Source organism: Ornithorhynchus anatinus, chromosome 2 (genome assembly GCF_004115215.2).
Source record: "Ornithorhynchus anatinus isolate Pmale09 chromosome 2, mOrnAna1.pri.v4, whole genome shotgun sequence".
Taxonomy (NCBI): Eukaryota; Metazoa; Chordata; class Mammalia; order Monotremata; family Ornithorhynchidae; genus Ornithorhynchus; species Ornithorhynchus anatinus.
Genome location: NC_041729.1, coordinates 120,505,847 through 120,527,343, shown reverse-complemented (window position 1 = coordinate 120,527,343; position 21,497 = coordinate 120,505,847). Strand labels below are relative to the sequence as shown.

At 44.1% G+C, this 21,497-nt stretch overlaps 1 protein-coding gene across 1 annotated transcript; it reads left to right on the top strand.

Annotated features, from left to right (window-relative positions):
• The first annotated feature begins 6,352 nt into the window (after positions 1-6,352).
• Positions 6,353-12,029, top strand: PCDH20 (protocadherin 20). The gene is made up of 2 exons (XM_001509519.4): positions 6,353-6,533; positions 7,923-12,029. The coding sequence occupies exons 1-2, from the start codon at positions 6,417-6,419 to the stop codon at positions 10,638-10,640; spliced, it is 2,835 nt and encodes a 944-aa protein (XP_001509569.3). The 5' UTR covers positions 6,353-6,416; the 3' UTR covers positions 10,641-12,029.
• Positions 12,030-21,497: the final 9,468 nt, after the last annotated feature.

Sequence of the window (21,497 nt, the reverse complement as noted above, 5' to 3'; positions counted from 1 at the left end):
CCAGCAACAGCTGTCTAAGATGTCCCACTGACAAGAAACTACTTCTAACTCATCACCCAATATGTGATGACTGTCCTTCATTGGCCCTGGTGTCAGTAAACTCAAAGTGGGAGGAAAGTGTTGCTGCATTTTATATTTTCATTTTAAGATAGAAGTTTACTACAGAAATTTCCCTGAGTGACCCTGTGTCCTTATTCAAAATTGTGGAAAACAATGATCTGCCCCTCAATTCCACGTTTGACCCGACCAGGGTAGGTCATGCAAAGCAGCGTGATGGACTCAATGGCCTTGCCCAACCCACAACACCCTACTTTCATTCAATAGTATCTCTCAGTGAGTCCCTAGAGCCCCTGGGAAAGAACTGATCCCTTCTCCAACAAGGGCTGAGAAGTGAGCTAGAGGTTGTCAAGTCTTGCTTGAAGTAGGCTCAGAGGGAACATCTGCTAACCACAGCCTGAGAAATATCCAATCACCCCTCACTCTGGGCAATTAAGAGAGCTTTCTGATGTAATTCATTTGACCCTAACCTCACTTCCATTCATTTTCATTCGGTTGTATTTATTGAGAGCTTACTGTGTTCGAAGCACTGTATTAAGTACTTGGGAGGGTACAATACAGCAATAAACAGACATATTCCCTGCCTGCACTGAGGTTACAGTTTAGAGGGTGAAAGGGGGATGAACAAAAAGTAGTAGTGGCTTTTCAATTTTGTACACATATTCAGCAGTAAAGCCTAGTGAAAAAAGCACAAGTCTGGGAGTTGGGGAGCCTAAGTTCCCATCTGGGTCAGCCACTTGCCTGTTGTGTGTCCTTAGGCAAGTAAGTCACTTAACTCCTATGCCTCAGTTTCCTCAATTGTAAAAATAGGAATAAGATACCTATTCTCCTTTCCCCTTAGGCTGTGAGTCCATGTGGGACAGGGATCATATCTCATCTATTGTTTTTACTCTAGGTCTTAGCATAGTGTTTTGCATTCATTCATTCAATCATATTTAATGAGTACTTACTGTGTCCAGAGCACATTACTAAGATCCTGGAAGAGTTCAATACAATAACAAACACATTCCTGCCCATAACGAGCCCACACATAGCAAGTTCTTAATAAATACAATTATTGTTGTTATTATTGTTGTTTTTGTAATTATTATCATTATTATTATCTGTGAATTGCTTTTACACATCATGCTATCCTTGTCCCCTACTGCCTTGGTAATTGCGCAGTCCTGGTATGGTGCTTACAGGGGGCCTAGAAAGTGAGACAGAGCTACGCTATGGTTGGGGATAACGAACATATCATGGACATTCACCTCTTACCCTCTGGGTGCATTTTCCTGAACTTGTCCCATGCATCCTTCCCTTTGGAGCAGGGCAAGTTACAGAGCTGAGATTCTGCCTCTGAAAGGTTGGCAAGTGAGATAAGTGCCATATTTCATAAACTCTCTGTTCAGCTGGGCTTGACAGCACTTACCATCCTCATGGAGGTGGGGAAACCTATTGACCTTCATGAAATTGAATGTTTGTGTACCATCTTTCCCCAGCTTATTTTATTTCACTAACCTATATAGGATCTTTGTAGTATAGAAAAATTGTGAGACATATGTGGGCATTGGGTAAATATGACACTTTCCATCCGCTATATTCAACAAGATTTTTCATTAGGGTAAACTGAATTGCCGAAATGCAGGAGACATCCTAATCCTCCTTGACCTCTCAGCTGCCTTTGACATTGTCTCCTCCTCCCCTATCCCATCCACTAACTGTTGGGGTTCCTCAAGGTTCAGTTCTTGGCCCTCTTCTGTTCTCCATCTACACTCACTCCCTTGGTGAACTTATTCGCTCCCAAAGCATCAACTATCATCTATACGCAGATGACACCCAAATCTACATCTTCTCCCCTGTTCTCTCCCCCTCCCTCCAGGCTCATATCTCCTCCTGTCTCCAGGATGTCTCCACCTGGATGTCTGCCCTCCACCTAAAACTCAGCATGTCTAAAACTGAGCTCCTTATCTTCCCTTCCAAGCCCTGTCCTCTTCCTGACTTCCCTGTCACTGTGGATGGCACGACCATCCTTCCTGTCTCACAGGCCCACAAACTTGGTGTCATCCTTGATTCTGCTCTCTCATTCACCCCACACATCCAATCAATCAGCAACACCTGCGGGTTTCACCTTCACAATACCGCCAAGATCCACCCTTTCCTCTCCATCCAAACGGCTACCTTGCTGGTACAAGCTCTCATCCTATCCTGACTGGATTATTGTGTCAGCCTCCTCTCGTATCTCCCTTCCTCCTGTCTCTCCCCACTCCAATCTATTCTTCATTCCTCTGCCTGGATCATCTTTCTACAGAAACGCTCTGGGCATGTCACTCCCCTCCTCAAAAACCTCTAGTGGTTGCCTATCAACCTTGGCATGAAACAAAAACTCCTCACCTTTAGCTTCAGAGCTCTCCATCACCTTGCCCCCTCCTACCTCCCCTTCCTTCTCTCTTTCTTCTGCCCACCCAGTACACTCCGTCTGCTGCTCACCTCCTCGCGGTCCTCCATTCATGCCTGTCCCACCATCGACCCTTGTCCCACGTCCTTCTGCTGTCCTGGAATATCCTCCCTCCTCACAACCACATGGCTTCCCCTCCACCCTCTGCTCTTGCCCCTTCCCCCCCCTCAGCACTGAGCTCATTTGTATATATTATTTATTACCCTATTTATTTTGTTAATGAGGTGTATATCTCCTTGATTCTATTTATCTTGATGATGTTGTCTTGTTTTGTTCTCTTTTGCTTTGCTGCCTGTCTCCTCCATTTAGACTGTGAGCCCATTATTGGGCAGGGATTGTCTCTATCTGTTGATGAATTGTACATTCCAAGTGCTTAGTACAGTGCCCTGCACATAGTAAGTGCTCAGTAAATACTATTGAATGATTGAATGAATAGGTTGAATTTTAAACCAATGGTAAAACTGGTGATACAGGCCTTCTGTCTTCCAGACCAGGGCTTGATCTTTTCTTCTTTGATACCTTCTCTCCCATTTAAAGACAACTAAATATGGGAGGCATAAAAAGCAGAATATTTGGGTTTTTTAAAATTTTTATTATTTCAGAACACCTGGGAAGCAAGCCCAGAGCAATTGAGAAACCTGAGAAGTTCACAAGTATTATTTTCAGAGGACTAATAGCATATTATCTCACCAAGTCATCTTTTAGAAAGTAATACCCAATACCAGATGGGAGGTCATCAGACTAGAGTCATGAGATGAATCATTCTGGAACATTTTCGCAACATCCAACAATAAGATGCATGGGATAAAAGAGGGATTTCTTGTCTCATTTTAGACCAATTAGAATGTGAAATCTTCATGAATCCCATCTAGTTTATGAAAAAATGAAGAAAAGTAGGAAATGCCTAAATGATGCAGAATAAAGTATGGCACTGATGGTATTACACAAAGCTGTAGTGACATCTTAGAGCTACGGATAATGCATTTTTGTTCAAAACCTTTGGAATCTCCATGGCTACTGGAAAAAAAAATATGGTACTTGTTAAGCACTTTCTAAGGGCCAAACACTCTTCCAAGTACAGGGGTAGATTCAATTTAATCAGGGTGAACACGGTCCCTGTCCCACACTGGGGTCCCACTCTAAATCCCCATTTTACAGATGAGGTAACTGAGGCCCAGAGAAGTGAAATGACTTCCCCCAGGTCACAGAGAGGACATGGGGCAAAGCCAGGATTGGAAACCATGACCTTCCGACTCCCAGGCCAGTGCTCTAGCCGCTGAGCCAAGCTGTATTAAAACTTCACTAATGTTTTCTTTTACTTTTCATTCACATCAAAGGCTTTTTTTATTAGATTTTGAATTTCTGCTTCTGAAAAATCTTCCAGCCAAAGTCGAAGTCAAACCATTTCTAAACCTTCATGGCTCATTCCTAGCCAAGTGACTTATCTATGTGGTATTTGGTTTTGCCCTTCTCTGTGAGAAGCAGCTACATAATAGTGGCCAAGTGGTAATGGATTCCTTCTTGAAAAGGAAACTCTAAAAAAGTGCATCTGTGCCAGAAACATCCACTATCAAGTAGAGGGAAAGAGAGGTAAAGCATCAAGAGAGAAAAATCACTCAATCTGAGCATAATTACCATGTGTGACACCATTGCTATCACTTGCAGCTTCTACAACAGCCCTTAAAAACAACAAAATAAAAGAGAAATAAAGGAAAGGGACCCAATCTTACCCCCAACAGGGAAAGGTCAGCATTTCTATTATTTCATTAAACAAGACAAGGAGCCGTGGCTGAAATTACAGCTTGTAGCTTTGTCTGGATAGATTTAGAATTCATTGAGATTCATGGTTGAGTCTGCATAGACTCAAACTATTACTGAGTGCCTGGTTTGGGCCTCACGCCGCAGACTATGTACACATTTCAGAAAGCGGCTTGGTATGGATTTTACGAGTGGAATGTGTTTTAAATTTGATTTCTAAGATAAATATTATAATTAAAGTTCAACACTAGACAGAAGGTGCAAGAAAAATCGAGTTGGCAGAAATGGGCAGCTGTCCCTAGATGCAAGGCATCTGCTTACCTGCCCTCACCAATTCTCAAACCCCAAATCCAACTCCACCCAAGGTATAATAATTATTAGTATTTGGGTATTGGTTAAGCACTTACTGTGTGCTAAGCCTTGTAGATGCTACAATATAAACGGATGAGATACAGTGCCTGTCCCACAGGGGGCTCACCGCCAAAGGGGCAGTAATGTTGTAGGTGCGGATATATAATACGATGCATTAAATGGCAGTACATTATAATATAAAAGTGTAACCACCTATTATATTGTAATTATACGCATAAAAAAGTTCTATGGAAAATGACCAGGTGCACCAGGGATTTGTTTTAATATTTGGAATCCTTCTGCTCAACTTTTACCTGGTCTCCCTCATTCTATGATTGTCTCCTCGGAAGAGATTGCAAGCACCTCTAAGGCAGGTAGTGTCTTTTCTTTTTATTCTTTTTATTCAGAGAAGCAGCGTGGCTAAGTGGAAAGAGCACAGGCATGGGAGTCAGAGGTTGTGGGTCCTAATCGCGGGTCCATCACTTGCCAGTTTGTGACTTTGGGGAAGTCACTTAGCTTCTCTGTGCCTCAGTTCCCTCATCTGTAAAATGGGGATGAAGACAATGAGCCCCACGTGGGACAACCTGATTACCTTGTAGCTCTCTCAGCACTTAGAACAGTGCTTGGCACATAGTAAGCGCTTAAAAAATGCCATTATTATTATTATTCTCTACTCCATCATCATCATTATTATTATTATTATTCTCTACTCCTAAGCACGGAGCACAGTGTTTTAAATTGACCGGGCGCTAAGTAAATACTGATGCCTGAATGAAGAGAGAAGGGAAGAGGAAAACCCATAAGTGGTTCAATGCAGCTTTAAGCCCTAAAGGGGAAGGTCAGAAGGGATATAAATCAGACGATGGCAGGGTCTTCGAGTGGCAGATCACCGGCAAAGATGTGTCGTTTCCATTTACCCCCAAACAGTTTTGGGGGTTCACGCACACTCTCTTCTTTCGGTCATTCAGCGGATGGGGCTTACTCTTGCCACCAAAGAGCGCCGCTGGTCGGAAGGCATACAGCTAGAGAGAGCGAGCCAGCCGAAGAGGTGCGTCGCAGGGTCCTCGCCCCTCTCCCAGGTGAGGGGTTCCCAAGCCGTCCTCCTGGACACCCCGCTAGGGCCCGGGCCGCGCGGGGGGAGGCATTTGAAAGACGAGGCGTGTTTCAACGTTCAGCTAATTCCGCCCTTCCTCCGGGCCCCGTAGCTCACCGCGCTGCGGACAGGGCACTATTCATTCAGTAGTATTTATTGAGCGCTTACTATGTGCAGAGCAGAGCACTGTACTAAGCGCTTGGAATTTCCAATTCGGCAACAGATAGAGACAATCTGAACCAATTGTGAACCAATGAAGGGCTCACAATCTATCAGCCGGGCCGGGACCTGCCGCCGCTTCCAAGTTACGAAAGTCCCGGGGGTGGAGGCCGTTGGGTCCGGCCTCCAAGTGCCCGGCGGCGCCTTCTCCCTGGCCTTCATTTTTTTTTTTTAATTTTCTCCCTTTTCCCCCGGCGAGCTGGGGAGAAAAGGTGTCATCATCATGATGCTGGCACCCTCGGGGCAGCGGGATGCGGGGCTCCCCGGGCACCTGGGCAGGGCAGGGCAGGGCAGGGCAGGGGAGGGAGGGAGGATGGATGGAGAGAGGCAGCCGGGCTCCGCCGCTCCCGCTGCTCTCCCCCCGCCCCCGCTCCAGCCCTGTGTTAATTGATGTGCCTGCGACTATTGGCTGAAGTCCTCCCGGTGATTTCCATGAAGAGAGGGAGTGTCTCTCCGGCTCGCCCACGAGGAGCTGAACGACTGCAGTCGCACGGCGGGGGGATGACCCGCCGGGGGAATGAGAGGAGCTCCTCCGGCCCGCCCGTCGGACCCGGCTGCCCGCGCCAGGACATGGGCCCCCCCAGCCGCCCCGGGAGCATCGCCAGCAGGACCCTGCAGGTAGGACTTAGGGGGACCCCCCGCCCCCATCCCCAGGCACTCACCCCCACTCCTGGACGGCCCGGACGCTTGCCGGTCCTGGAAGGCATTTCCCCCCGGCGCGAACCAGCCCATATTTTGCAAATCCGTCTGAACTTGACCGGGGTGCAGGGAGGCACAAATCTGTGGCTGCCATAGAGGGAGTGGGGGCAGAGAGGGGGCACTCTCTCTCTCTCTCTCTCTCTCTCTCTCTCTGTGCGTTTGTGCGGGATAGGGGCTTTTCAGCAGCCACCCCAAGTTCTCAATAAGGACGAAGAGGCAGAGAAGGGGCTGAGCGTCTGCCCGGGACCGAGCCGGAGCGCCGCGGGTTTGGGGAGGCCGGCCAATGGCAGATGACAAGAGGACCAAATTACTTGCATAAATCCCCTTCAACGGCTCCCTGCCTGGCTCCCTTCTCGGTCCCTGGGATGGCATAAGCGGTGGCGTACTCGGAGGAAGGAGGGGAAGGAGGAGAGGACGGAGGGTGGCGTGGGGGGCGGCATCTGGGGAAGGAGGGAATTGGGAGTTTTTCTTTTTCAACTTGTCCCCAGTTGCGGGTTGGCCATGGGCGCTCTCCCCTGCCCCAGAGATGTGAGGGTTCCTCCGGCCAGTGCATCGCCCTGGGGGGGTGGGCAGAGCCCCCTGACCCCCCGCATCCCGACCCTGCGGCCCCCTCTCCACGCCACACCTCCGCCCTCAGCAACCGTTGCTGCGCCCTCCCTAAGGAAGCTTCACCTCGGCATGAGTTAATACTAACAATAATAATGGTATTTGTTAAGCTCTTCCTATGTGCCAAGCACTCTTCTAAGTGCTGGGGTAGATACGAGGCCATCAGGTGCTGCCACGTGGTGCGCAGAGTCTTCATCCGCATTTTACAGACGAGGTAACTGAGGGCACAGAGAAGTGAAGTGGCTTGCCCAAAGTCACACAGCTGACAGGTGGCGGAGCCGGGATTGGAACCCACGACCTCTGACTCCCAAGCCCGGGCTCCTTCCACTGAGCCACGCTGCGGTGGATTCATTCGTTCATTCATTCAGTCGTATTTATTGAGCGCTCTTAGCAGAGCACCATACTAAGCGCTTGGAAAGTACAGCTCGGCAATAAAGAGAGATGATCCCTGTCCGCACCGGAGGGACGGATGCTCTCCGCATCCGGATCGGGGGAGATCAGAGGGCCAGAGAGGGGTGGGGATGGGAGTTGAAAGGCGACTCCCTGCCCTTCAGGGCAAATTCCCCTTGAGCGCCCCACCTCCCTGCCCCCTGGCCAGGGGTTGCTTGAGGGGTGCCTTCGTGTCTGTAGCCCAGATCGCTAACCCCTCTCTGTCTCTGTTTTTCTGTCCCCTCCCCGCACCCCTCCCCGTTCCTCCTCCAGCATCTGTTTCTGTTGCTCCTCTTCACCGGACCTTTCAGCTGCTTTGCGACCTACAGCCGGGCCACCGAGCTCTTGTACAGCCTCAACGAGGGCCTGCCGGCCGGGGTGCTGATCGGCAGCCTCGCCCAAGACCTGCACCTGGCCCCCAGGGAGCAGGGGGCGAAGGGCAGCGGGCCGTGGCGCCCGCCGGACCAGTGGGACCCGCCGCTGTCTTTCAGCTTGGCCTCCCGGGGCCCGGGTGGCCGCTATGTGACCCTGGACAACCGCTCGGGAGAGCTGCACACCTCAGCTCAGGAAATCGACCGCGAGTCCCTGTGCCTCGATGGGGCCGGAGTGGGCGGCGGGGCCGGGGACGTCTCGCTCTCTTCCTCGCCTTCTCTGGACTCCTGCCTGCTGCTCCTGGATGTGTTGGTCCTGCCCCAGGAGTACTTCCGTTTTGTCAAAGTGAAAATCGCCATCCGCGACGTCAACGACAATGCCCCGCAATTTCCCATGCCCCAGATCTCTCTGTGGGTCCCGGAGAATGCCCCCGTTGACACCCGGCTGGCCATCGAACACCCGGCCGTGGACCCCGATGTGGGCGCCAATGGGGTGCAGACCTACCGCCTCCTGGACTACCACGGCGTCTTCACCTTGGATGTGGAAGAGAATGAGAACGGCGAGCGCACGCCCTACCTGATCATCATGGGGGCCCTGGACCGAGAGACCCAAGACCGCTATGTGACCGTCATCGTTGCCGAGGATGGGGGTACCCCGCCCCTACTAGGGAGTGCCACCCTCACCATCGGCATCGGTGACGTCAATGACAACTGCCCCCTCTTCGCGGACTCGCAGGTCAACGTCACCGTATTCGGCAACGCCACCGTAGGTGCGCCCGTGGCCGCCGTCCGGGCGGTGGACCGCGATCTAGGTTCCAATGCCCAGATCGCCTACGCCTACAGTCAAAAGGTGCCCCAGCCATCCAAAGACTTATTTCACCTGGACGAAGTGACCGGCATCATTAGCATCTCTGACGAGATGGGGGGAAGCGTCCTCCGCTTGCACAAGCTCACCATCCTGGCCAATGGGCCGGGCTGCATTCCGGCTGTGATCACGGTGCTGGTGTCCATCATCAAGGTGGTCTTCCGGCCCCCTGAGATAGTCCCTCGATACATAGCTAACGAAGTGGAAGGGGTGGTTTACCTGAAAGAACTGGAGCCCGTGAATACGCCGATCGCGTTTTTCACCATCAAGGACCCAGAAGAAAACTCTAAGGTGGACTGCTACTTGGATGGAGGTGGTCCTTTCAGACTATCTCCCTACCAAGTTTACAGCAATGAATACCTCTTAGAGACTACGAAGCCTTTGGACTATGAAACTCAGCAACTCTATGAAATAGCCGTGGTGGCCTGGAACTCGGAGGGATTTCGTGTCCAGAAGTCCATCCAGGTGCAGGTTTTGGACGATAATGACAACGCTCCAGTGTTCGCCCAATCGTTGATAGAATTGTCCATCGAAGAAAACAACGCTCCCGATGCCTTTCTGACCAAGCTGCATGCCACAGATGCAGACAGTGGAGAGAGAGGGGCAGTTTCCTATTTTCTCGGACCCGATGCTCCCTCGTATTTTTCTTTAGATAAGCTCACGGGGGTTCTTACTGTGTCCACCCAGCTGGACAGAGAAGAAAAAGAGAAGTACCGATATACGGTCAGAGCAGTCGACTCAGGATTGCCACCAAGAGAGTCCGTAGCCACGGTGGCCATCACAGTTTTGGATAAAAATGACAACAGCCCAAGATTTATCAACAAGGACTTCAGCTTTTTCATCCCAGAAAACTTCCCAGGCTTAGGTGAAATTGGAGTAATTAGTGTCACAGATGCCGATTCGGGACGGAACGGGTGGGTGGCTCTTTCTGTGATGAACAGAAGTGACATTTTTGTCATAGACACAGGGAACGGCATGTTGCGGGCTAAAGTCTCTCTGGACAGAGAGCAGCAGAGCTCTTATATTTTGTGGGTGGAAGCCGTGGATGGCGGGGAACCGGCCCTCTCGTCGATTGCCAAAATAACCATCCTTCTGCTGGACATCAATGATAATCCTCCCCTTGTCCTGTTTCCTCAATCAAACATGTCTTACCTCCTGGTTTTGCCTTCCACTCTCCCGGGCTCCCCCATTACGGAGGTCTACGCCGTTGACAAGGACACAGGCATGAATGCTGTCATAGCTTATAGCATCATAGGGAGAAGAGGTCCTCGTCCTGAATCCTTTAGGATTGACCCTAAAACCGGCAACATTACTTTGGAAGAAGCGCTTATGCAGAACGACTACGGACTCTATCGTTTACTGGTCAAAGTCAGTGATCATGGGTACCCAGAGCCCCTCTACTCTACAGTCATGGTAAACCTGTTCGTGAACGATACCGTGAGCAATGAGAGCTATATTGAAAGCTTGCTAAGAAAGGAACCTGAGATTAGCATAGAAGAGAAAGCACCGCAGATAGCAATAGAACCCACTCATAAAAAAATCGAATCGACCTCATGTATGCCTACTTTAGTAGCCCTCTCCATAATAAGTTTGGGGTCTATTACTTTGGTAACTGGCATGGGCATATATATTTGCCTGTGGAAAGGGAAAAAGCTTCACCGAGAAGCGGAAAATCTGGAAGTACAAATCCCACTGAGAGGAAAAATTGACGTCCTTAGGCTAGACAGGAAACCTATGGATATTTCTAACATTTGACTCTTCTGGGTGAATAACCAGATCGATATTCGGCAGCCTTGGACAATCCCCACACATAGAGATGCAAATATATTGACAGCAGTTACAATGAAGGACCACTAATTTATAAATTATAGTATAATGTAAATAGCTGTTTACAAGTTTTTTTAAATTCTAATTCAGGTCTTCTAAAACATGTACAGCATTTTTTAATTAAAAAAAAAAGGTAGAACTACTTAACTAGAGAAGTGTCTATAAAAACCTGGGCATCATTTGCAGCTTTCAAAAACCAAGCAAGTCAGTGAGCATGAAGAGAGAGTAAGGGCCACATTTGTGGACCTTAATGACATTTCGGTTTAAAAAGTCCTCTGAACCACAAGAGGGCATCAGCTGATCCTGTGCAGGGAACGATGCGTGAATAAAGACAAAATATATTTTAAATATGTTGCTTTTAAGATAAAACTCACTAAGTTAAGTGAAAAAATTTATTTGACTAGTAATGTATGATGAAAAAAAGTGATAATTATTGCACTGGTAAAAGAGAGTATTTATTACCTCATGAGGAAAACATGTACAATACGATAGAGAAGGCATTAGTAAGAAGTGCAATTCCTTTTCAGCAAGGTAACAAAACATTGCCATGTAATGAGAAATTGAACTGTTGAACAGTGTTTGTTTATTTTTTTTCCCACTCACTATGGACTCAATAGCTTGCTTTTTTATTTTTTTGCTTGCTCAATCACTTTGCTTGCCATTATTATGGGGAAAATGTATTTATCTTTTTTTTTTGCAGCATAACATAAAACAAAACAGTGTATCCATAGCAAAATAGCCAGATGCAAGGAATGGTTAGAACCTTACTTGTCTCATAGGTGTTGATACTATTTTGTGTTTTTACAAGTTGTGTGTGCTTTATTCATCATTTTATTATGTAAAGGTTGTTATATGCATTTCATTCAATTTCATCTCTCATCAGAAAGGATTTTTAGAAGTGTGTTAACACTCGGGAACCACTCATTAGAGTTCTGGCATCTTTGTGAAAGATTTGGGGGGCTTTTTTGTGGCTTTTTTTTCTTTTTTATTGCCGGTTAGGTTAACTGTCTACCATTTCTGAGTCCCTTTCATTCGCTTTGGATCCAGTCCAGGATCTTACATATTATCCTGGTGGCAGATTTTTCTTTTTCTTTTATTCTTTTCTGCATTATTCATAATGAAATATCAGTTTTATCACTTCCATCTCTTTGTTTGAGCTTGGGAAAATATTTTGCAAAATGGTCTAACAAATTAATTTATGTAAACAAGGAAAATAAGTGTTATGCTTAAAATGGATCCTTCTCCAGCATCACATGTCTGTACTGTACCAAAAGTGTTTATATGTCTGCAAATTAAAGCTATATATTTTCATAACAACTTCTTTATTTTGTTAGCATTTTTACTGCTCAGTCCAAACCCTAGTTCCATGTTTTTGATAATATCCATTAATTTAATTAAATGTTGAACTTTTAGAATACTGGTATTCAACGTATTAATGTTGTATATGTGCATATACAGAATGTGCATATCCACTTCTACAATATATGACATTAATATAACCTATGATATCTTTACAAAGTAACACAGCGTATAGGTGCACTTATAGAAATCTATGTCTTTGCACATGACTGGACCCATGCACTTTTTTAAAAAGCATAATTGTTATATACTACTTTTATTCAGCACTGCATTGAAATTTCATATATTGGTATAAAGTAGTTTGCCTATAAGTTTCATGCAAAATTGGTTAAGAGAAAAAGACATGGAACAACTAGGTAACATATTCTTATAGTGTTTGATATTTTAACATAATATCACTAATATCATAACATAGCACTGATGGTGGCAGAGAAAAAAAAAACTTAGTTGTTGGCAATGTTTTCTATTTTATGGGCCAGTCTGACTAGTACATCAGATGCATAGGAAAGGAAATTTAGTTATGAAACATTACCCCTTAAGCCCAGACCCTGTTCAATATTAGTCTAATGAAGCATTTTAAAACATCTATAGAGAATTTAAATTTCCTCCCACTCTACTTTTAAACTTGGCAATTACTATGCAAACAAAAAAAGTAAAAAAAAAAACCCTCATCATTAAATTAAAAAATCTATCTGTCTTTAGATTTTAGAACAAGAAAATATTTTGAAATGAAAATTTAGACTATATTCAAATTTTATAGAAACTATAAAATGCTTACAACAACAAAAAGTCATATTGATGCATAATATTCAGTGCCAGAATTCCATCACAAAAATCTCTTTCACATCAAAAACATTTTTAACAAGGGAAGCTAGAGTAAATTAGGCTCTAAGATAAAAGCCCCATTTTACTAACACCTTGTGCTAGAAGAGTTGCCAAGATATATGCTAATTATGTCAATGTTAGTAGTAGAGTTGGCAACAAAATAAGTATTCCATTCATTAAAAATCCCAATATCCACTGAACACTTTAAGGAGTGAGTACTCTTTGCCCAGCCTAATGAAGAGGCGATTGCTCCGATCTCTGCACTGTTAAAGCCACTCAAAAGAGCAAAGAAATTGTGTCATAATTTAAACAGTGAAATTAAAAACTGAGATATGGGCTTTTCGTTCACTTCAGGCAGAGATAAAACCTTTTGCATGATTTGCTTCAGTAAATAGATAATAGAATGAACAGCATTAAAAAAAAATTATATATGGTCTATCATGTTGATTAATATAACCCACCTAAAAAAATTCATAGGACTCATACTTTTAATAGGTATGAGCCATTTGAACATTGAATCTTTCCAAGAGTCCTTTGTAGACAAAGGAATTGAAATTAATTTTGTCAGGAAATGGAATTGTGAATTTAAGATGATATTAAAGAACACTTTGGTGATCTGCTGATCTGAGCATAAAAAGACATACCAACTGGAAGAAGAGTGGATAAGCAAACATTTCACCCCTGGAGATTCAGACTCAGACTGTGATCAGTGGTGTCCACCTTGAGGACTATGGCTTGTCCTTTCATTCATAGTGAAGAATGGAGTTGAGTATCATGTTTGTTTATTTGATGAGGTTGTCAGATTCAGTTCAACAGAGACCAAGGATAGAAATAAGCAGGTTATTCCTCTCCGGGAGAGGTGACAGAGATTGGGTGATTGGGCTGAGGTAGAATAGCACATTTTGAATGTCAGCAATATCAGATTATGAAAACATTAAATAAGAGCTTATACCTAAATTATATTGGGAAATCATGATTGAAATGTTGCTTGCCTAGTAATTCCTAACTCTAATAGTAACCAAGAATTAGTATATCTACAAGGTGAGGCATTCTGAGTTATCAGCTAGAAACACTGAATCAGCTAGCATGTGATAAATATGCCCTCAATTAAGGAAATACATATTGGCCCATGATAATAACAATGGCATTTCTCAATTACTTACTCTGTCCCAAACACTGAGGTTGAAACAAAATAAGGAGATTTGACACAGTTCCTGCCCCACATCAGACTCAGAATCTAAGAGGAAGGGAGAACAGGTGTTTAAATGGTATTTTACAGATGAGGAAACTAGGTACGGAGACAGGTGACTTAACCAAAGTCACAAAGCTGGCAAGTGATGGAACTGGAATTGAGAACCAAGTCCTCTGATTCCCAGGCCTCTGCTGTTTCCAGTAAGCCACAGTGCTTCTCAGGTTCTTACTCTTCTTCAAGTTCAAGAGGCTCTGAGTTAACTCAATTAATGAAAGATGATGAAACTTGTTGCTAATCACATAGGTGCCAGAAAACATTTTGATTATCATTTAAAGCTGAGATCCTGATTTTCTGGACCTTTAAGGATGGAACATTTCACCAAAATCTGAAAATTAGCCTGACTACCCTAGCCATATCCCTATTGGAGTTCTCTTTCTAAATTCCCCATTTGGAGAATTTTTGCAAGCCTTCTGTTAAATATTATATATACATAGTGTCTGTAATATTACCTTGAATCCCTTAACAATCAAGAGAGAATGTGTTGCAAAGGAATACAAAGGAATTGCAAAGAGAAAAGGAAGGTTGTTACACCTTTCAGTACGGATCTTGATGCTTCTGAAAATTTCTATGCAAATCATTTCTAGCTAGCGAAGCCATCATTTGAAATGCAAAATGAATTCATTCATGTGCGATTGACCAGAATGTGCATGATGTTTTAGAATTTGCTTTCAGTACATGGTACACATTTGAATGGAGCATCAAGAAATGTCACAATATCCATCCTCCTCAAAATAGAAACATCTTCATTGAATGACATTTCCTTAATGGTAGTTTTACAACTCAAATACTAGTTGGCTCTTTCAGTGCTCAGCTCATGATTTGGGAGTGTTTCATTTACACATAAAAGTGATATTTGTACAAGGAACATTGATTTGCTATCAAAGAAGAATTTGGACTTGAAACAAGGTGGGTTTAGAACAAAAAAACAAACAGGCAAACAAAAAAAAAACAGCACTGGGAAAATATAAGTTCAAAATAGAATGTTTAAAAATGAACAGTAAACTCACAAGTAGAAAACAGTGGCACTACTGTGATTCCCCAGGAGCATGGCAATATTGGCTAAGATAAGATGAGCAAGAGGGAGAGGCTGTGAGGAGTGGAGATAAAGAAGAAATTAAGCCTCACTAATGGGATAGGCTTCAGCCAGAAATGAAACAGTGGTTAAAGTCTACTGCGATTTTCAAAATCTCATTGACAAGGTTTACCACCACAGACTTTTTGAATGATAGATCAGTGGCATATAAAATAAAAACCTACTTAAAATGAGATCAGAGTTGGGAAAGATAGCTATTTTTCCTGATGTAAAAGTCTAAGAAGTGATGTCCCAAGGCATCCGTGCTGGGGCTAGTTTTGTTTAATATTTTCAGAAAAATGAAGAAATCTTCAAATTCACAGATGTCACTAAATTATTCTGGATGGGGAAAGTCAGTTTCAGCCATTTAGTTGTTCGTAGCAACAGGAACATTTAACTGTCTCCTATCTGGACATCATCATTACATTTCACTGCAAATGCATGCAAAGTAATATAATGTCATACAGAAATTTATCCAGATTGCTGAACACAGAGTTCTCCATGGAGACCCCTTAGGCTCATTCTCCAGCCATTGCATTTCCCACTACCTCAGGTCCCTGTTCATGCAGCACCCCCACACTCCCTCCCAACTGGGCCCTTTTGAAAGCTTCCCTGCCCCTTTTTTTTAAATGGTATTTGTTAAGCACTTACATTGTGCCAGGCACTGTTCTAAGCTCTGGGCTAGATACAAAGTAATCAGGTTGGACACAGTCCATGTTCTACATGGGGCTTACAGACTTAATCCCCATTTTACTAAAGAGGTAACTGAGGCACAGAGAAGAGAAGTGACTTGCCCAAGGTCACACAGAAAATGGTGGAGCCAGGATAAGAACTCAGGTCCTTCTGACTCTTAGGCCCATGCTCTATCCATTGGGTCATGTTGCTTCTATGTCCCTATCAGTTGTATTTAACGGCATTCACTGAGTGCTCCCTATGTACAGATCACTCTGCTAAGCATTTCAGAAAGTAAAATACACAGAGGTGGTATATATGTTCCAGGCCACAGCAAGATGACCATCTAGAGTGGTACACATAAATTAATATCAATAAATAAATTATGGATAAGTATATAAGGGTGTGAGTTAATGGAGGAATGAATAAAGAGTGCAAATCCAAGTACAAGGAGGATGCACAAAAGAGTGGGAGAAGAGGAATTAAGAGCTTAGTTAGGGAAGGCCACTTGGAGGAGATGTGTCTTCAATAAGGCTTTGAAGGTGAAGAGAGTAATAGTCTGTAGACTATTCCAGGCCAGAGGGAGGAAGTGGGCAAGAGATCGGAAGCAAGAGATATGAGATCCAAGTAAAATGAGTAAATTGGCATTAGAGGAACCAAGTGTGTGGGCTGGGCTGTACTAGGAAATCAGGGAGTTATGATAGAGGGGAAAGGTAATTGAGTGCTTGCTTTAAAGTTGATAGTTTCTGTTTGGCACCGAGGTGGATGGGCAACCACTGGGGGTTCTTGAGAAGTCAGGAAACATGGACTGAATGTTTTTGTAGAGACATGATCCAGATAGCAAAATGAAGTATGGACTGGAATGGGGCAAGACAGGAGGCAGGGAGGTCAGCAAGGAGGCTGATGCAGTAGTCAAGGTAGGATAGGGTAAATGCTTAGATTAATGTGGTAGTTTGGATGAAGAGTAAAAGACAGATTTTAGCGACTCTGTGAAAGTTAAAGTGACAGGGTTTGGTGACAGAGGTAATATGTCATTTCAATCATTATGGACAGTGAACACATATAATAATTCTATTGTATTCTCCAAAGCACTTAGTACAGTGCTCTGCACATAATAAGTGCTTGATAAGTACCACTGATTGAGAGAAATGAGTCAAGGATAACACTTGTGAGCTAATGAGGCAGGAATAATAATAATCATAATTGTGATATTTGTTAAGCCCTTACTATGTGCCAGGCACTGTTCTAAGCACTGGGGTAGATACAAGGTAATTGGATTGGACACAGTCTCTGTCCCACATGTGGCTCACAGTCTTAATCCTCATTTTATAGATGAGGTAACAGGCACAGAGAAGTGAAGTGCCCCACGTCACACAGCGGACAAGTGACAAAACTGGGAATAGAACCCCAGTCCAGGCTATTTCCACTAGGCCACACTGCTTTCAGGAAAGAAGGATGGTGGTGCTGTCTATGGTGACTGGAACATCACGAGAGGACAGTGTTTGGATGGGAAAATAAGGAGTTCTGTTTTGGACAGGTAAAGTTTGAGATGTTGATGAAACATCCAAGTAGAGATGTCTTGAAGGCAGGGGGAAGTATGAGATTGCAGATAAAGAGAGAGATAAGGGCTGGAGATGTAGATTTGGTAATCATCCACATAGAGATAGCAGATGAAGCCATGGGAGCTTATGAGTTCTCCAAGGGTGTGGGTGTAGATGGAGAATAGAAGGGGACCCAGAAATGATCCTTGATGGACTCCCACAGTAAAAGGGTGGGAGGCAGAGGAGGAGCCTGCAAAAGAGAGACTGAGTGGCCAGACCGTCTCCTGATGTAGTCTCCCGACTACATGTTCCTTGTAGTAATTTCTTTGCCTGCTTACCACCTGAATCTGGTCTGGAATCTGTGCTATGACGGTGGGCCCTGAGGGCAGGAAGACCTCATAAAGCTACATAAAAATAGCAGATGAACTTCAGGTGAGGGAATGGAATGTGTTTATGGATAACATCCAAACTTCAGTTGCCTGGACTCTGAGTTGTTAGTCATGTCTCAGGAAGGAGCATTTGTCACTGTTCCTTAAATACATCACTTCAGGGGACACAGCCTGCCAAAAAGATCATTCTGAGCATCATGTGGATCTTGAAATTCAAGATAAAGCATAATTTGACCATTTAATAAAACAACATAGTACTTGAACACCAGATTTTTTTTGTTCAGTTATGGTCACTTTTAATCTTACAAAGGACATATAGCAGATCTAAAAAAAGGTTTGTTACGGGCAACTTAACAGATCAGAAGAATGGAACAACTTTCACATAAGACTCGTCTGAAATTGATATGTCTCTTCAGTCAGATGGTAAGAAGGGCTGTGACTGAAACGTCAGAATATAAAGCGTGTAGAGAGGGTAGGCACAGTACTGTTAGTCATCAAATCCCACAATGTTAAAAGTAATGGAGAATTATTGAATCTTGAAAGAACTAATAGGACACTTATGAAATTTGCCTGAAGAAATTGTACAGATAGAACATATTAATAGCTTCAATAGGTAATTCATCCTACCTAGAATTGTTGAATTCCTAACCTTAAGAATAGACATCAAGAAGTGTTATAGTTCCTTGAAGTGTCTGATGCAACTGTGGCAAGGGGAATATTGGGCTGGTTAAAGCACTGGTTTGATGGCATTTCTTAACCTCATATTTTTCGGTCTGCATCGGGGGAGGTGTACTTTAGAAGAGATTTAGTTGTGGATAGTTTCCATTTCTACGCAGAATTGATATGGGCCAAACTAACACTTGATTCCAAACATCAATGAGAGCACTTTGTCCTGCCTCAAAGCCAGGTAGCTTGATGTCAGCTCTGCTGGCAATCTGACAAAATATGTGGATTATCCAAGCCACTGGCCTTATCTGCCCCACCAGAATGCCACACTTGTGGATCTTCATAAGATTCCACAGATTCCAATCAGCCTGGCAGTAGGTGAAGAGGATGCTGAAAAACTTCCACCACCACTACACAGGAAGCAGCTGCCAAGTAGTCTGAGCTTTGGGACAACTAGAATGCACATATGTGAACAACTCTGTGCTTAAGAATCTGAATCTTTCTGGGCTCAAACAGATTGTGTCCAATACCCAAATACTCATTGTTATGACAAAATTAACGGGTCCAATCCCTGTTTGCTTTGACTGAAAAAGAAGTAGTTGTGCCATCTAAAACCCAGTGGATTTGACTCCTTTATTTGGACATTCCATGTACAGGCCTCCCAGTTGGACAGCACCACATCCTTGGCAGAGTGAAGGAAGAATATGGAGGTATCTGGACCCTATCTCTAAGCAATAGTTAATGCTTTCCTCGGCCTGCAGGCAAAGATGTCAAATTCATCCTAATATCCATAATCTCTTAGTGAAGATACTGAGAGAATCTTGCAAAAAGAGAGAGAGCGAGATGTGGGGAGAATGGTAGGGTTGGGGGGAAACATACCTGATAGGAGAATCAAATTATTCCTTCTGGAATTATACCATGAACTTTCATATTTTACAATTCCAAATGGACTAGCTCCTATTCCTATTTTGTCTTTTCCACTGAGTTTTTGGGGCCTATTATTCCTGCTTTCCCCAAGAGTCATCTGCCACTTGCAAATTGATTCATTCCTGTTTTTCCTTTTCCATTCATGGGACCTAAAGCAATTACTCTGGGAACCATACCATGCCCAGGAAGAAGGAATTGGAGTTAAAGGAATTGGAGTGGAAGAATGAGATTAGCATGGTACCCAGGATACTGGTAAATGGTTTGATAATGAAGAAGGCAAAAGAGTATACAGATTTAAAAACTTAAAGTTACCTTTATAAAAAAAAAAGAACAAGCATCTAATTCACTGCTTTTTAAATCAAATAAGATATTTCCCAGAAAATGATCACAGGCCTATCATGAAAATAAACCAACTGCTATTATTCACTCATTCATTCAATCATATTTATTGAGTGCTTACTGTGTACAGAGCACTGTACTATGTGCTTGGAGAGTACAATTCAGCAATAAAGACAATCCCTGCCCACAATGGGCTTACAGTCTAGAAGGGGGGGTATCAATAGATCAATATAAACAGAATTATAAATACATACACATCAAAACAAGTAAACAGGCATTAATATTAATAAATAGAATTATAGATATGTACATATATACACAAGTGAGGTGGGGTGGGGAGGGGTGGAGAGCAAAGGGACGGAGTGGGGGTGATGGGGAGGGGAGGGGGAGCTGAGGAAAAGGGGGGATGGGGAGGGGAGGGGGAGCTGAGGAAAAGGGGGGATGGGGAGGGGAGGGGGAGCTGAGGAAAAGGGGGGCTTAGTCTGGGACTATTACTATTACTACTTGATATACACATAAAGATTGCAAGCCACAAAGGTGATCTTATTAGAATTAACCATTGCCTTCTCCATCTCTCTTTCACTTACAAAGATCATTACTGACTTTTCAAGAAGATTGTATTGGTCTCAGAAATATATACTGAGGAAGGGAAATGAAGGGAGTAGAGTTGACTGGGAGTTACATGCAGGTTAAAAGAGAAGGCACTCATTTGTCACTCTTGAGACACATGATTTCTAAAAGGAGTTTAAAGAGAGGGGATGACCTTGAATTGGGCTGGAGAATTAGAGTAATTGATGAATCTGGACTAGCAAAAACTTTCAATTGCAGAAGAATCAATGCAGAATAGTCCAAACTGGCAAATGATTCCTTATCCATTCATTCAGAGTAGAATAATGACTGAGCTCCAGGTAGGACAAAGACTACCTCCTATCTGATTAGCTTGTATCCGCTTCAGTGCTTAGCACATAATATAAATATTATTAATGTTATTATCAGCAGTAGTAGTAATAGTATTCATTCAATCGTATTTATTGAGTGCTTACTGCATGCAGAGCGCTGTACTAAGTGCTTGGAATGTACAATTCCAACAACGGGCTCACAGTCTAAAAGGGGGAGACAGACAACAAAACAAGTAGTCAGGCATCAGTACCATCAAGATGAATAGAATCATAGATATATACACATCATTAATAAAATAGAGTAATAAATTATATATACAAATATACACAATGCTGTGGGGAGGGGAAGGGGGTAGAGCAGAAGGAGGGAGTAGGGGGAATGGGAAGGGGAGGAGGAGCAAAGGGGAAGGGAGGGCTCAGTCTGGGAAGGCTTCCTGGAAGCGGCGAGCTCTCAATAGGGCTTTGAAGAGGGAAAGAGACCTAGTTTGGGGGATGTGAGAGGGAGGGCATTCCAGGTCAGTGGTAGGATATGAGCTGGGGGTCGAAGGCGGGACAGGCGAGAACAAGGCACCGTGAGGAAGTTAGCGGCAGTGGAGCGGAGTGTATGGGGTGGGCTGTAGAAGGAGAGAAGGGAGGTGAGGTAGGAGGGGGCTAGGTGATGGAGAGCTTTGAAGCCAAGCGTGAGGGAGTTTTTGTTTCATGCGAAGATTTATAGGCAAGTACTGGAGGTTTTTGAGGAGGGGAGTGACATGCCCAGAGCGTTTCTGTAGGAAAATAACCTGGGCAGCATAATGAAGTATAGATGGGAGCGGAGAGAGACAGGAGGATGGGAGATCAGAGAGGA